This window comes from Capricornis sumatraensis, chromosome 1, assembly GCF_032405125.1.
Source record: "Capricornis sumatraensis isolate serow.1 chromosome 1, serow.2, whole genome shotgun sequence".
Classification (NCBI taxonomy): domain Eukaryota; kingdom Metazoa; phylum Chordata; class Mammalia; order Artiodactyla; family Bovidae; genus Capricornis; species Capricornis sumatraensis.
The window spans coordinates 87,334,324-87,349,098 of NC_091069.1; the positions used below are offsets into that span (position 1 = coordinate 87,334,324).

A 14,775-nucleotide genomic window follows, 5' to 3' on the forward strand; every position below is an offset into this window, starting at 1 on the left:
CTCCATCCATGGAATTTTCCAGGCAAGAGTACTGGAGTGGGTTGCCATTTCCTTCTCCAGGGGATCTTCCTGACCCAGCGATTGAACCCAGGGTCTCCCACATTGTAGGCAGATGCTTTTACTGTCTGAGCCACCAGGGAAGCCTTTATAATTTTTCAATGGTATGACTTCATTGTGATCCAAAAATGCCTTCCAATCCAGAGGGGAAAAGTCCCATTGAAGAGAAGTGATAAATAATGGCAAACTACAGAGCCTATATGATATGGCTGGTTGACAGCAGCTATGCAGTAAACTTTGTTTATTTGGGAGAAAAAAAGATGCTTTTGCTCCCAGGGGTACAACGTGGCCCCAGCTGTGGGGAGCACGGTTTGTACTTTGCTTTAAGGGAGCACCATAGGGGCTGCACACAGAACAGTGTGACGGCGCCCCTAGAGCTACGCTGTGCTTCTCTCCGCAGAACTTCACGCGCTGGGGCTCTGGCAGCTCCCACCCGTCTGTGAGCAGCTACGGATACCGCAAAGTTCCCCAGGCTGTTAAATAAAGAAGTGTAACCCTGCAAACAGTGGTCCCAATTTTGCCCTTGGTAAGTGTTTGTTCAGAGTAACAGTGACATGAAAACAGGAGCCTGCCTCTGTGCATTTGATGCTGCAAGCTTCTTTAGATGTTTGCTTCAGATATTTATTTCATGAAAACTATGAAAGCTTTTTCTCTTCCCGCTACCATTTAGTTTTCTATGTCTGCATTAGTTTCTAGCTAAAAGCATTATTAATCCCTAGAATTACAGAATGTTGAAAACTGGAAGAGAAGTTACAAATAATTTGATGAAATCCGCTTGATTTTAAAATGTAAATAAGATGCTAAAAGATCGACACCATTTAATTCATATGGATGTCATTTACTATATACAGTACCTATAGTAAGCGGAAGTGCATAATATATGACGGCAAACATTTTGGTTAAACTAATGCTACTAACAGCTTGGTATCAATAAAGTTATTTTTAGTAGCTTATCCAAATGATTTTGATTTTGACTTCTCTTTCTAGTGAGCATTCTTAAACATTTTCCACCATGTTTCTTTTCTTTATTCTAAATATGTCTTTGAAAAAATGAGTCAGGGACTGTTTAAATTGTCTGTATGCCCCTGATGCATTACTTTGCTTGACAGAGTTATAAGAAACGTTATTTGTTACAGGTTAAACAAGCAAAGTTACAACATGTTCAAATAAAATCATTCTTTGTCATATACCTTTCAGGTTATTTTTAAAGATTTTTTTTTTTTTGATGTGAACCATTTTTGAAGTCCTTATTGACTTTGTTACAATATTGCTTCTGTTTTATCTTTTCATTTTTTGACCCTGGGGCATTTGGGATCTCAGCTCCCTGACCAGGGATTGAACCTGCAACCCCCTGCATTGAAAGGTTCACTGGACTACCAGGAAGTCCCTCCATGTTCTTTTTAAGGACGTGTTTCTACTGGGTTTTGATTTCAATCTTCAGTGACTATCTATGATATCCTTGACTATAATGTAATAGCATTACAACCTAATATCGTATAACCAGTATTACCAACACATTACCAATACCAGGGATAAGAGGCATTTTTATCTTTTTCGTACTCCTAGTGTTTGGCATACAGTAGGCACTCAATAAATGCTACATGAATGAAAGGAATGAACCAGCCAACAACAAACCAGCCACAGAGGAGAAACAGTCCTTTGGTGCTGGTCTTAATTTTAGGAAAGAAATCTTGACCCCAGTGGTCTATACATATAGTCTAACTCCTCAGGGAAAACTTGCATATAGATGGTTAGGACCAAAGCAAGTGAAACAGACTTCAGTGGGATGCAGAAAAATAATGTAAAGGAGAGACCCATACTTAACATGTAGCTGCAATGGGCGAAAGAACATATTTAGCCATCCTTCAGTACAAGGGACCTTCACTTTTCTAAAGCCAGGTGAAAGAGACAGAATATTTGAGGGTTAAATGAAAAGGCGAAAGGAAAGCTGTTTGCACGTGTGCCCTCAGAGGACAGGCAGAACCTGAGGCAGGCTGGTGTCGGAACAGAGGAGGGGAAGCTGGGGGCTTTCCACGTCAGCCAGCTCCAGCTGACTCAGAACAGCACGTCGTAAAACAGCTATTGTGCAGAGTAAACAATTACCGTATGTCAGGTACTAAATCTGGCTTTGCATTCATTAATTAGTTGTCCTTAAAATAACCCATTAATTTGGTATTATTACCTGCCCTTTATAGATGCAGACATAGAGGCTCTGGGAAATAAAGCAATCTATCCAATCACCCAGAGACAAGTCAGCCTGATGCCAGAGGCTTGGTGGGGAGCTGAGTCCATACAATCACAAGAATCTGACAACCGAGGATGTGGCAGTTTGGTTTAATGTGACTCACCTATCAAAAGGTGTCAAGATTGCTACTGGCAGGGGATGACAGCAGGAAGGCTGTATGGCTTTGTCATGTACCTTCCGTGTACTTTTGCTTGTTTGATACAGACAAAATGACCAATTCCAGTTGGCACAAAATGCAACGGTCTCCTGTACTTATTTCCTCCTATGTGTTAATGAAATGAAGGCGCAGGGCTGTTCCTCTGACAAAGCCAGGCAGAGCAGAATTCTCCTGATAGTCTCAACTTGCAAAAGCCAGTCAGATGTTTTTGACTGGCTCCACTGACAACCGAGGGAAATTGCTTCTTTGGATTTAACTTGCAAAGGGCTCACTGTGAATCGGCTGGGTTCTTATGTAAGTGTGTCCATGTGGCCACAAGTTCACAACACCAAAGCCCAGGTGAAGACTGTGGGTGGGGTGATTAGGCACAATGATACATAAATTTTTAGACTTCAAAAAGTTCAGGGAAAAATATTAGGTATGCTCCCATGATCAAAATGGCTGTATAGCTCAAGAGATACAAGAGAAGGATTAAAATACAAACTCTTTGTGATACAATCACAATTACAATTATCTTGGGGTCAAAAAACCCAAGCTGACCATTTAAGCCAACAGATACTGCTGCCAAAGCAGCTGCCTAGTGAACCTGGCCTTCCAAAGGGAGATATAAAAGGCAGACAGGTGTATAACAGGGACCTGCCCTCCTCTGAACAGAAACAAGTGTAGGAAGGCAGACAGTCCCTGACTGGTGGAGGCTTATGGCAAATTTAAAGGTAGGAACAACCATCATCACGGTAGTCTGATAATCTCCCTTGCAGCATAACTCCATCTGGCAGACAGTATGATGGTAACAAGTAACTGAGAAAACTGAATTATGCAACTTCTACTGAGTATCTGTCTTCATCAAAAATATCCTTACCAAAAAAAGTGTTGGACAATTAAGGAGAAGAGGAATACAGAGTCCAAGAAAACTGATAAATCAGAAGGTGATCATCTCTCTACATTAACTGATTCCAACTCTCTGTGCCTAGGGTAATTATACCTAGAGGCTCACAGAGAACCTGCCGATTATAGAAGCACTGTCCATATTGGGGAGAAGGCAATGGCAACCCACTCCAGTACTCTTGCCTGGAAAATCCCATGGATGGAGGAGCCTGGTAGGCTGCAGTCCATGGGGTCACTAAGAGTCGGGCACGATTGAGCAACTTCACTTTCACTTTTCACTTCATGCATTGGAGAAGGAAATGGTAACCCACTCCAGTGTTCTGCCTGGAGAATCCCAGGGACGGTGGAGCCTGGTGGGTTGCCGTCTATGGGACTGCACAGTCGGACACGACTGAAGCGACTTAGCAGCAGCAGACCATATTTAGAGACATCAGAGAGAAAAGAGATTTCAGAAAACTAAAAGAGGCCAAATGTCGATTCAAAAGGGACAAAGGATTCTAGTGCTACAGAAACTAAGCTTGACATTGACAACTGAAAATTCTGCAGAATGAATGTTTAAACATGGGACTTTGAGACATTTAGGAAAGAAACCAATGACTACCAGGAAGCAGTATGGTGAAAGTGAAAGTTGCTCAGTCCAACTCTTTGCGACCCCATGGACTATACAGTCCAAGGAATTCTCCTGGCCAGAATACTGAAGTGGGTAGCCGTTCCCTTCTCCAGGGTATCTTCCCAACCCAGGGATCAAACCCAGGTCTCCCACATTGCAGGTGGATTCTTTACCAGCTGAGCCACAAGGCAGTATAAGTTTGTGAAAAACAATCCATACTCTACCAACTTCGTCATGTTTAAAGTAGGGTTTCCAGCAAAGAAATGTTGCAAATAGAATGAATTTATTTTAGGGCAGTGATTTAGATGAGGACATGTAAGTTATGCTCATTTAATATAAACTGAGAGACACAGATGGCATCATGGACTCGATGGACGTGAGTCTGAGTGAACTCCGGGAGATGGTGATGAACAGGGAGGCCTGGAGGCCTGGCGTGCTGCGATTCATGGGGTTGCCAAGAGCGACTAAGCGACTAAACTAAACTGAACTGAGAGACACAGATAAAGTATGAAGTCATATCATCAAGATTCGCAAATATCCCAACTAGCTCACAAATGGTTGAAAATGCTCAGGGTAATTTCTTGTTCAATCCAACCCTGCATTTGTCTCATTAAAAAAAAAAAAAATCAAATATCCAAGTACAGAACAGACGAGAACCACCTAATAGCAGCTAATGCAAAAAGCACCAACTGGTTCTAGATCCTTATAAACTCAGTGTTAGCTGATAGTGTATAATCCAAAGAGCTAACAACAACCACACAACAGCAGGGCAGTGATCAGACCAAATTCTGGAATATTCTGTTTGTTTCCAGGCCATACATTTAACTGGAGCCTATTATACAGAGTGAAGTAAGCCAGAAAGAAAACCACCAATACAGTATACTAACACATATATATGGAATTTAGAAAGATAGTAATGATAACCCTGTATGAGAGACAGCAAAAGAGACACAGATGTAGAGAATGGACTTTTGGACTCTGTGGGAGAGGGAGAGGGTGGGATGATTTGGGAGAATGGCACTGAAATATGTATACTATCAGGTAAGAAATGAATCACCAGTCTATGTTCAATACAGGATACAGGAGGCTTGGGGCTGGTGCATGGGGATGATCCGGAGAGATGATATGGGGTAGGAGGTGGGAGGGGGGTTCAGGATTGGGAACTCATGTATACCCGTGGTGGATTCATGTCATTGTAGGGCAAAACAAATACAGTATTGTAAAGCAAAATAAAGTAAAAATAAAAATAAAAAAATAAAAAGTAAAAAACAAACAAATCCTAAAAAAAAAAAGAAATATAGTGATATAGGAATACTTAAGTAATCATGATACTATAATGATATATAGCAATAAGATATTATGGAGCCACTATAAATGATTTCAGGTTGTTTTAGTTAGCACTGTCCAGTAGAACTTCCTTAAAAAAAAAAAAAAAAACAAAACCATGACATATTTTTAAGTGTATCAAAAGATGGAAAGACCCAACAGAATTCTAGAAACTGTGTCACCTGGAGAACAACTAAAAATGTTTATTCTGGTAGAAGATTTACAGGAATTCAAAATCGTTTTAAACATGAAGGGCATTTTTTTTTTTTTCCTCCAGGAAGAAATGCAATATACCCTATCTTATTTCAGAGATCATAGTGGAGACATGATTGGAATCTACATGGAGAAGAATTGGGGTCAACAAAGGGGAGTGCACTCTAAAGATTATGGTGTCCACGTGTGGAATGTGACACTTCTGTGTGAGTGACCTCCCTGTCACTGGATGACCCAGACAAGGGTGGTACTGAGAGCGTCCGGAGTGTTTGGAATCATGTGCCCCAGAGCTCCCAAGGCTGCACCTACGAAGCAGCTGGACAATAAGGAGTATCCTGATGCATAATGAAATGAAGGCGAAAAGCAGAATAAAGGGCAGCTCTTTTTCTGCAACTGACTGTGTGTTTACATTAAGTACACTTTTTTCCCCTCTTTCAGGTTGCTAAGGCAATGACATGAACAGGAATGAAAAGGATATTCAATCACATAATGTGCTTTGACAATATCATATTAGGCTCTGAAAAAACACAGTGTTCCATGTACTCACTGTTCTTGCACTGACAGGTTCGACAACCATTGTGATCGAGTTTGAAACCATAAATGCAGTCCTTCTCTGTCAGGGTACAGTTTGATAACTCCCCACATGCAGGTGGATCAATTGTGATGTAGGTTGGTTCTAATAACAGAGAGAGAGAGAAAAAAAAAATCAATGAAACATATGATTACCTCTTAAAAGCTATTCAATCTTTGAAATCCCATACTATGGTACATTACAGGAAAAAAAACTAATCAATAATTTTCATCAGATCCTAAACTTTTATACCTTCATAATGTTGTTAACCCCTGAAAAAGAAATATTTTTATTTAGATTTTTGAAAATCTGACCCTCTAATTCTTTATGTTTGAGCAATTTATACATTGGGTACCTTCTATAGAAAGCAGGTAAGAAAGGTTAAAATGAATTTAAACTTTTAACTGTTCTTCTATCTCCTCCTGATGTTTTCTGAGTTTTTAAAAATAATCATCAGGACACAGCGAGTCAATTATCTTGCTCTCCATTTTGCAATACTTCTGATATCTATTTGAGGTGTTTTTTTTTTTCAAGTTACTAAATCAGAGATGTTTCTGAGACTTTAAAACATCTGGATTTCTTTGATCTGTTATGTGACACACTCTCAATTATTATAGATGACAGAGTAGATAACATCAGCTATGGGAGCTTATACTCAGGGCCCAGGGCTTATGGGAGTGGGAGTGAGACACACATTCCGGAGGAAGAGAGAACAACCATCCTGGGATGAGATGCACAGAAAAAAACAGGGCCAGAGGCGATCTTGACTTTCCCTACTGTGTTAATAATGAAGAATTGCTCTGGGTGATAACAGTAATCTCACACTTATATATACAGTGTATTAGATATTCTCATAATGTCCAAGGTGCTCTTCATAAATGCTTTCGCATTTTAGATCACAGTCCAATGAGACGGATGTTACCATTTTAACTGATGAGGAAATCTAGCATCCTGACTTGCCCAAGGTCATGGAGTTAGTAAGTGGTGGATCCCAGATTCAAATCCAGGTGTTCTGGCTGTAGGGTCACACGCTCAGCTTCTGTGTGATACAAAGCACCTTACAAGGGTACCTGTTTGGCAGTGACTGACAGTGGACAGCTTATACAAACTCAGTCCATAGCAGGAGTGCCGTCCAAGGGAACAGGGACAATGACATATTTACGTGGCCTCTTTTCAACCCAAAGATGCTATGAACTTCTTCAGAGTAAGCTAGTTTTCACAATATCTTTGGGAAGTGCTAAATACAGAATATCTCTACCCTATGTTTTCACAAATGGAAAATATGAGGTGCAGAGAGGGTAAGTGGCTTATCTAAGTTTACATAGCAACCCAGTAGCAGGCTGTGAATAGAACAGAACAGAGGTTCCTGACCTCCTGTCCAACAGTCTATCCATTAGTCCACACTGTCTTCTCAAGTTTCATCTCCAGTTACCATGGAAGAGAGACCAAAAATAAGTGTTTTAGCTGCCACTGCTAAGATCAAGAGTTCTACGTTTTTATCCATCTGCTAAAAGAGGCCAGTGATTCAACTCTTCACAGGTGGTGAACAACTCGGACTTTATTAAAGAGATGCTTTCATCAGCATTCTCCCAGCAAAAAAACATACGAAGACGGTGTAGCACATTCTCTATTTTTATTACAGCACAGTTGAAGAACATCTCTCTGAAATTTTTATATAATTTCCGCTGCTGTAAATTTTCGAATTGTCTTCAATGACTTAAAGTATCTGTTTTGACATATAAATATAAATATCAAAAAGTGGTTTAATTTTCAGGCAAGTTTTAAGAAGTAGTGGATTAAATACAGTAGTATTGCTTTCCTTTCGTCTTAAAATTTACTGTAAACATTGTTGACCAGTTGCTCTATCTATCTATGTCACCCCTCATAGCATGTGGTGACCTTAGTTCCATGACTAGGGATCGAACCTGTGCCCCTGCACGAGGAACACAGATTTCTTAACCACTGGACCACCAGGGAAGTCCCACGTCTTCAGTTTTTAAACCTACAGGCTTTCCTTTATCACTACTCTTCCTAACCATCCAAGATAACTCTATATCAGCCTTTAGCCATAAGACTGCTGAGGTTTTGTCAAAATTATTCTAACCACAAATATAAGATAGAGCAGGGGACCAGGATCACATCTGAGTAAACCATATCACAGATAATCCCATCGAAAGAGGAGTTAGGTCTACATTCCAGAGAGTTAAGAATCAGGGGTGGCTTCTAACTCTTTGTCTAGTGAATGGCTTATGGGTAAAGAAATGTCTTGGGCACATCCACACAGACCCAAAGCTTGTATTCTTTACTGATATTTAAGTTTATGAGAAACTTCTGCCTTCAGAAAGTGTATGATGGAAAAATATATACCTGGGCAGATGACACTGACACTGGAAATAGAGAATAATCCCTGGGCAGTATGGGATTCTACTTTCAATGAGTTTCAGGAATTTGTTAAGAAAAATGGTGACGTACATGTGTATCATTGGTGATGTGCATCTTATTTTTGGTACATGTCCTGACTCATGGATGAGATGAGGACTGTGATCTGTGGCTAGAAAGTAAAAGAAAAAAAACAAAAAAACAAAAAACCACGGCATTGAGGGTCAGAACCACAACGCTGACTCAAACACTCCCACACTTTATCCAATGGCTGTATCTGCTAGGTAGTCAGGTCTCAGGTGTATATCAAGCACACATTTCTCCAGTACAGGAAATACATTCAACATGCCTCCCTATAACATTCAGGATAACAACTTCAGCTCAGTTTACCAAATGGAAAAAAAAAAAAAAAAAAGCATAGAAGGGCTGTTTAAGTAGGTGCTGGTTCAACAATGTTGCATTGTAAATATTTTAGGCAAAATAAGTCCACTGAGTGTCTTCCAGGTTTTGACAATGTGGCAGAATGTAAAGAAGCAAAACACAACTTTGTGCCTCTAAAATTAATATTTCCCCATTCATCAGTGATGTTCATCAGAAGGAAGAAACTGTGAAGCACAGAACTCTCAAATTCTGACTCCCTCAACATTTACTATTAAAACAGAAAAACTCAACAAAGCACTTATTCAACAGAACTTATTTACTCTAAAACTATTCAACTGCCCCTCAACAGATTAGGCTGAACACAATACTCACTGTGATATGTTAAATAAAGACAGATGTCTAAATTATTTTTAAGAACCATTTTAACACTAGTCATTTCATTTTATTACATTAAACAAATAATTACTGTTTTTGTTTTCAAATACAAAGTGGAACAAATATCAAAACCTTATGAGGGTGGAGGTGCACATTTTTGGGGTACTTACTGCTGCTGTCCTTTGTCACTGGAGTAACTGCTGATTTGTAACACACACACACACACATGCCCGGTTCCCTGGTGGCTCAAATGGTAAAGAATTTACCTGCAATGTGGGAGACTGGGGTTCAATCCCTAGGTCGGGAAGATGCCCTGGAGAAGAGAATGGCTAACCATTCCAGTATTCTTGCCTGGAGAATTCCATGGACAGAGGAGCCTTACAGGCAGAGTTGAACATGACTGAGTGACTAACTCTTTCATTAGATACATACAGGTAACTAGCTGTCTCCTAACATTTTATCTAAATTCAAACATTACGATCTAGTCCCTTTCAGCATTCTCTCAGCAATCTAGTGCTGCTTCCCACCACGAGAGGCCATCTCTATTTCAGAATTCCATAAGAACAATATTACAACAGAAACATGTAACTACAAATTGTCCAGCAGAACGCTGACATTATCATAAATGAAACTGAGTCTGCTTTCAGTCCAGTATAGTAATATGTAATCTCAGAAATGGTCTTATTACTAACATCAGGGTTAGTGTTTTGAGAATGAGGTGCTACGAAGCTACTGAAACCCAATTTCTTATTCTGCATAATGAACTCTGAAGTGAGACATATTTGATACCATCCTGAACTAGAGTATTTCAAATCAACATCTGAAACATGTACAGTCCTTAGAGAATAACCAAGAGCTGGTTAGACTTTCTGTATAGTTTCGATACGAGGAAGTTCTTGGTGGGGGAAGAGGTAAGTTTGAAGAATCTAGAATCATGTTATCATGGTATGATTGTTTCTAATCCAAGTAAACAAAGGAGTTTGAGGAAACATCTGTTGGGCTTGTTAGAGCATCTGAAACTTGTGTATTGGGAATTGTTATTTCCCGGGTAGCTCAGTGGGTAAAGAATCCGCCTGCAATGCAGGAGACCCTGGTTCGATCCCTGTTTGATATCCTGGAGAAGGGATAGGCTACTCACTCCAGTATTCTTGCCTGGGGAATCCCCATGGACAGAGGAACCTGGAGGGCTGCAGTCCATGGGGTTGCAAAGAGTGAGACACAATTGCGTGACTAAGCATACAACACTCTTTCTTTAGTCTATGAAACAGTGCTCTGAATATGGAAAATATCTGGATGCGGCGTGGCTTGAAGACCAGATGATTCTTATTTAAATCCTATCTTTCTGTGCTCTTAGACGGTCGTTGTTGTTGTTTAGTCACTCAGTCCTGTCCGACTCTTTGCGACCCCACAGACTGCAGCACGCCAGGCTTCCCTGTTCTTCACCATTTCCCCGAGTTTGCTTAAACTCATGTCCATTGAGTCAATGATGCCATCCAACCATGGGGGTAAAATACTGACATGAAATGCCAGAGAGCAGATGCCTTTCTAGAAGGATGATGGTGATGCTGTGTCCTTGGAGGGTATCAGTTGAACAAAGACTAAGACTTTTGGAGACATTAATGCATCTGCCTGTTGTGTGAAGCAAATAAAATGGTGTTCCTTTAAATTGGTTGGGCAGAGATGTCTTTAGTGGGCCTCTTTCAGAGGCGAGAAATGCTCTTGGATCTCCTTATTTAGGAGAATGGGAAAATGCTTGCACAAAGATGGATCTGGCAAGAGGAAATTCAATCAAGTACTGCTTACAGGATCACCCTGAAATTCCATCTCATCTTGTATTGAATCAGCTGAGGAATTAAAGAAATACCTTAAAGTCCTCCAAAGGAAGAAGGCTTGAAACAGCAGGAATTCATTGTCTTTGGCTACAACTATTTCTAAAGGGAACCCTGGAACCGCTTCTTTGTGGAGAAGAACTCTAGAAATATTTTCTGAGCCTAGAAGCAATAAAGAACAAAAATGGGTGTTCGTTATGTCTGTATCCATTTGCTGTTTCCTACCTTGCATCTGAGTGGGAATCTCTAATTTCCTCGACCTGTCCTTTTCCTGAATGATTTTTAAAGACTTTCTAGGTACCTATACCTAACACTGTCCAGAAGAGCTATTTTTCACAAGAACTGTTGGGACTGTGTCAGGAGTGCATATGTTCAGCTACCAATTCTTATCCCAAGTCTCAGAAAACAAAATTCTGGGAAAAAAAGTTATTATAGCATGCAGTAACATAAGCAAACACATATCAGTTCTTCATTTTATAGATTATTAAAATTTCCTTCATATTCTAGGAAGTCCAACAAACCTCTTATCAGTAAAAACATTTCCAGGAAAATAAACACATTTTTCAAGACTTAGCCACAGACACTGAGCTTCTGAAGAACGCCACCAATATTCTGCACTGAAGTTCAGGTATTTCCTAAAAGCAATTTAATATACTCAATAAGGATATTAAGGCACTATGATTGCAATGAATTTGTTTAAGGGTATAAAGTTGACATAAAATCATTATTTTAAACTCCAAGGCCACAGCACTAGACCCAGAAAGTAACATACATTCCACTATTCAGGAGGCATAAATGTGTTAAGCAAATCTAAGCTCTAAACTTACTTGCTTATTTTAAGGAAAAATTTCCAAAAAGAGGAAAGGGAATTAAGTTGAAACTCCAATCCAACCTTTTAAGGTCTTGATTTAAAGTTTTAATATCAGTCTTATCATCATCATATTGGATAGTTCAACATGTTTAGAATGACAACAGAACAAAAGGGAATGTATTTTGACTACCAGTTAATTAAAAATGTGCAACAATAATGTGAATTTGCTTCTGGAACAATGTATATAATCACTGGTCTTTAAATTTCACATAGATATAGCTTAAGTGAAAATGTTCATAGATTCTTTTTAACTTTGTGTCTAAACTGTGTTACTCTACCTAGCGCCTGGTTTTGAATAAACACAAGGTTCTTCTCATTACCTTGATTACTACGAGCTGTTTATCTTGCAAATAATACTAATTATCTCCATTGAGAAATGTGGGAAGCACTCTTTCTGATTAGCAACCCTGGGAAGGCTGACAGCCCATTAGTAGCTCTTGAGGATGGGTGGGTGACCCTGGAAAAATACACTCATGTAAAGCATACAGAGCCAGCATGCTTAGGACTGTCTGCAGCACTGACTCTCTCAGGAGGATAAAAGTTAGCTCAGGCTCCAGATCCCAACTGTCTCCAGGTGTGCTGATCCCTCCCTGAGGTGTGCTCCGAGTGAGTGGCAGGTCTGGAAGGCCTGGCATGGGTAGCAGCTGCCTACCAGCATCCTGCTGCTGCTGCTAAGTCGCTTCAGTCGTGTCCGACTCTGTGCGACCCCACAGACGGCAGCCCACCAGGCTCCCCTGTCCCTGGGATTCTCCAGGCAAGAATACTGGAGTGGACTGCCATTTCCTTCTCCAATTACTAGCATCCTAGATTCCTACAAATCCATACAAGTGCACACACACATACACAGACAGACACATACCAAGAAAAGTCTTCCTGGGAAAAATCTCACTATAGGTAAGGTAGTTCTCTGTGGCAGATATGTTCCTATATTTCTTGAGTTAAAAAACTTTCATATAGAAGTGATAAAATAAACAAAGCTAATTCTTATCTGTCTCATTACTTCTACTCTCAGGATTTACTAATGATTTGCCTACCTTATGGAGATCTTCCATATCAATACAAAAGCCTGCTTATTTGATTGTGGGAGACAAAGATGACTAATGATGTTGTCTTTTCAGACCTAATTCAGGCATTTTCTTCCTTAAGGTTTTTTGCCGGGGTGCGGTGGGGGTGGTGGTGGTGGCTGGACTTGGTTAAGCCATGTGAACATCTAATAAATGGGAAAATTCCAAAGCTTCACTTGGTTTATACGGCCATATATATCAGTCCTCCTTATAGTCCACCAATTACTGGTAGCCTGTCTGGGATCATAAAACTGGAGATAAAGCTGGCCAAGTCAGAACCGAAGGAGCTGTTTACAACAGCTAATCTGTTTTACTGTGTCGTCATATGTCATTCTGTTACCACAGTTGCTTTTCAAATGTGACCATAACTAGTCAGAAAACCATTCAAATAAATCAGCAAATTGTTAACATAATTGCAGCCTGGGAAGAGGTATAATAAAGATGAAATATTTCCAAATGAAGTTAGAGGGGAAAACTCTATTAATATAGATGATGAAAGAAAAAAAAAGCCAAAAAACTGAGGGTACAAAAATTCCCTAATCTGGAAGTGGGAATTTCCATGGGGTATGAGTGTGTATTTAAGAAAGTCTCATTAAGTCATGGAAAAAAATCTCCTACAGTTGGGAGTTTTCAAATTCTTTCAGCCACCACACATTTAGTTATCCTTTTTTTCCTTTGTATATATTTCTCATAACAACACCTACATCCTTGTAATTTCTAAAGTACTTATCTCAGAGCAGTTTCTTTATTTTAAAAATGAATGGTGTGAAAATGTTCCCAAGACTTGTATTATTTTATGGGCAGATAGGGAAGCATTATATTTACTTTAGGCCTATTTATTAACTCTGTATTCTTTTTCCAAGGAATCTTGGCTGTCAGTCATGTTTTTCTTCCTTTACCAATCTCACATTTAATAGGAAAAGACAGTACTATGATTATGTGATTATTAAAAGACCACAAGAAAAAAAAAGTAAAAAAAAAAAAACCTCTAATTGAAAAGTGGGATATCTTTTTCTAGGAATTCAGCTTGAGAGAGCTCACAAAATGATTGGATTCCAGGATTCCAAGAATAATCTTTTATACTTGTCTTATATTTTATCCTTATATATATTTTTACTGTTAATTTTCATGGAGACTATATCTTGGTAAGTTTTAACTGGAAAAAAATATACCATATTTATAAGTTCATGTGTATATGTGTGTCTGTACATTTTAATAGCTATATTGAGCTGGGAGGGGATGTCAGATGGGTCAGAATTCTGGTATCTCACCCCAATCCTCTGGGAAATAGCTGAGGTCCAGGGGGGAAGGATCTTGCCATTAGGGGCAATGGTTTATTCAGTGTTTACAACTTCAGCATTTAACACAGTGCTTGGTCCACTGGAGTGCTTAATCAATGAACAAAGAGGACAAAAAGACATCTGACAACTGAAAAAGTCGGGACACATGTTCTGAGAAACAGCCCTATTCAATACTGTCCTCTACCGGCCGAATCTCTCATTTCCTAACTTTTGTATCAGGATCCTCATCGTGGCAGGATACCTTGCACATAGTAGATACTCAATAAATGAGCTCCAGTGAAGCAGCAAGCTAGAACAGAAGTCTGCTGTCAACCCAACACACTAATAACAATGAAAACTAAACGCACATCCCCAAACCCGAACAGTCCCAAACGAGATACTCAGCCTATGAGTATCTTAAGCATCTTAAGCCTGTGAGTATTTAAGCCTATGAAATGCTTAAATTATGATCTGCACCTTTGACCTAACAAGGCCCAATAGTACAGGGAGCACTGTAGAAGGCCTGCCTTCA

General features: G+C 39.7%; 1 protein-coding gene across 1 annotated transcript in view; it reads right to left on the minus strand.

The window, feature by feature from the left end:
* CRIM1 (cysteine rich transmembrane BMP regulator 1) overlaps positions 1-14,775 on the minus strand; it is a 208,434-nt gene that overhangs the window by 51,083 nt on the left and 142,576 nt on the right. Inside the window, exon 8 of the mRNA XM_068966792.1 lies at positions 6,041-6,169. Within this exon, the coding sequence (XP_068822893.1) occupies positions 6,041-6,169 (129 nt within the window). The remainder of the gene's footprint in view (positions 1-6,040; positions 6,170-14,775) is intronic.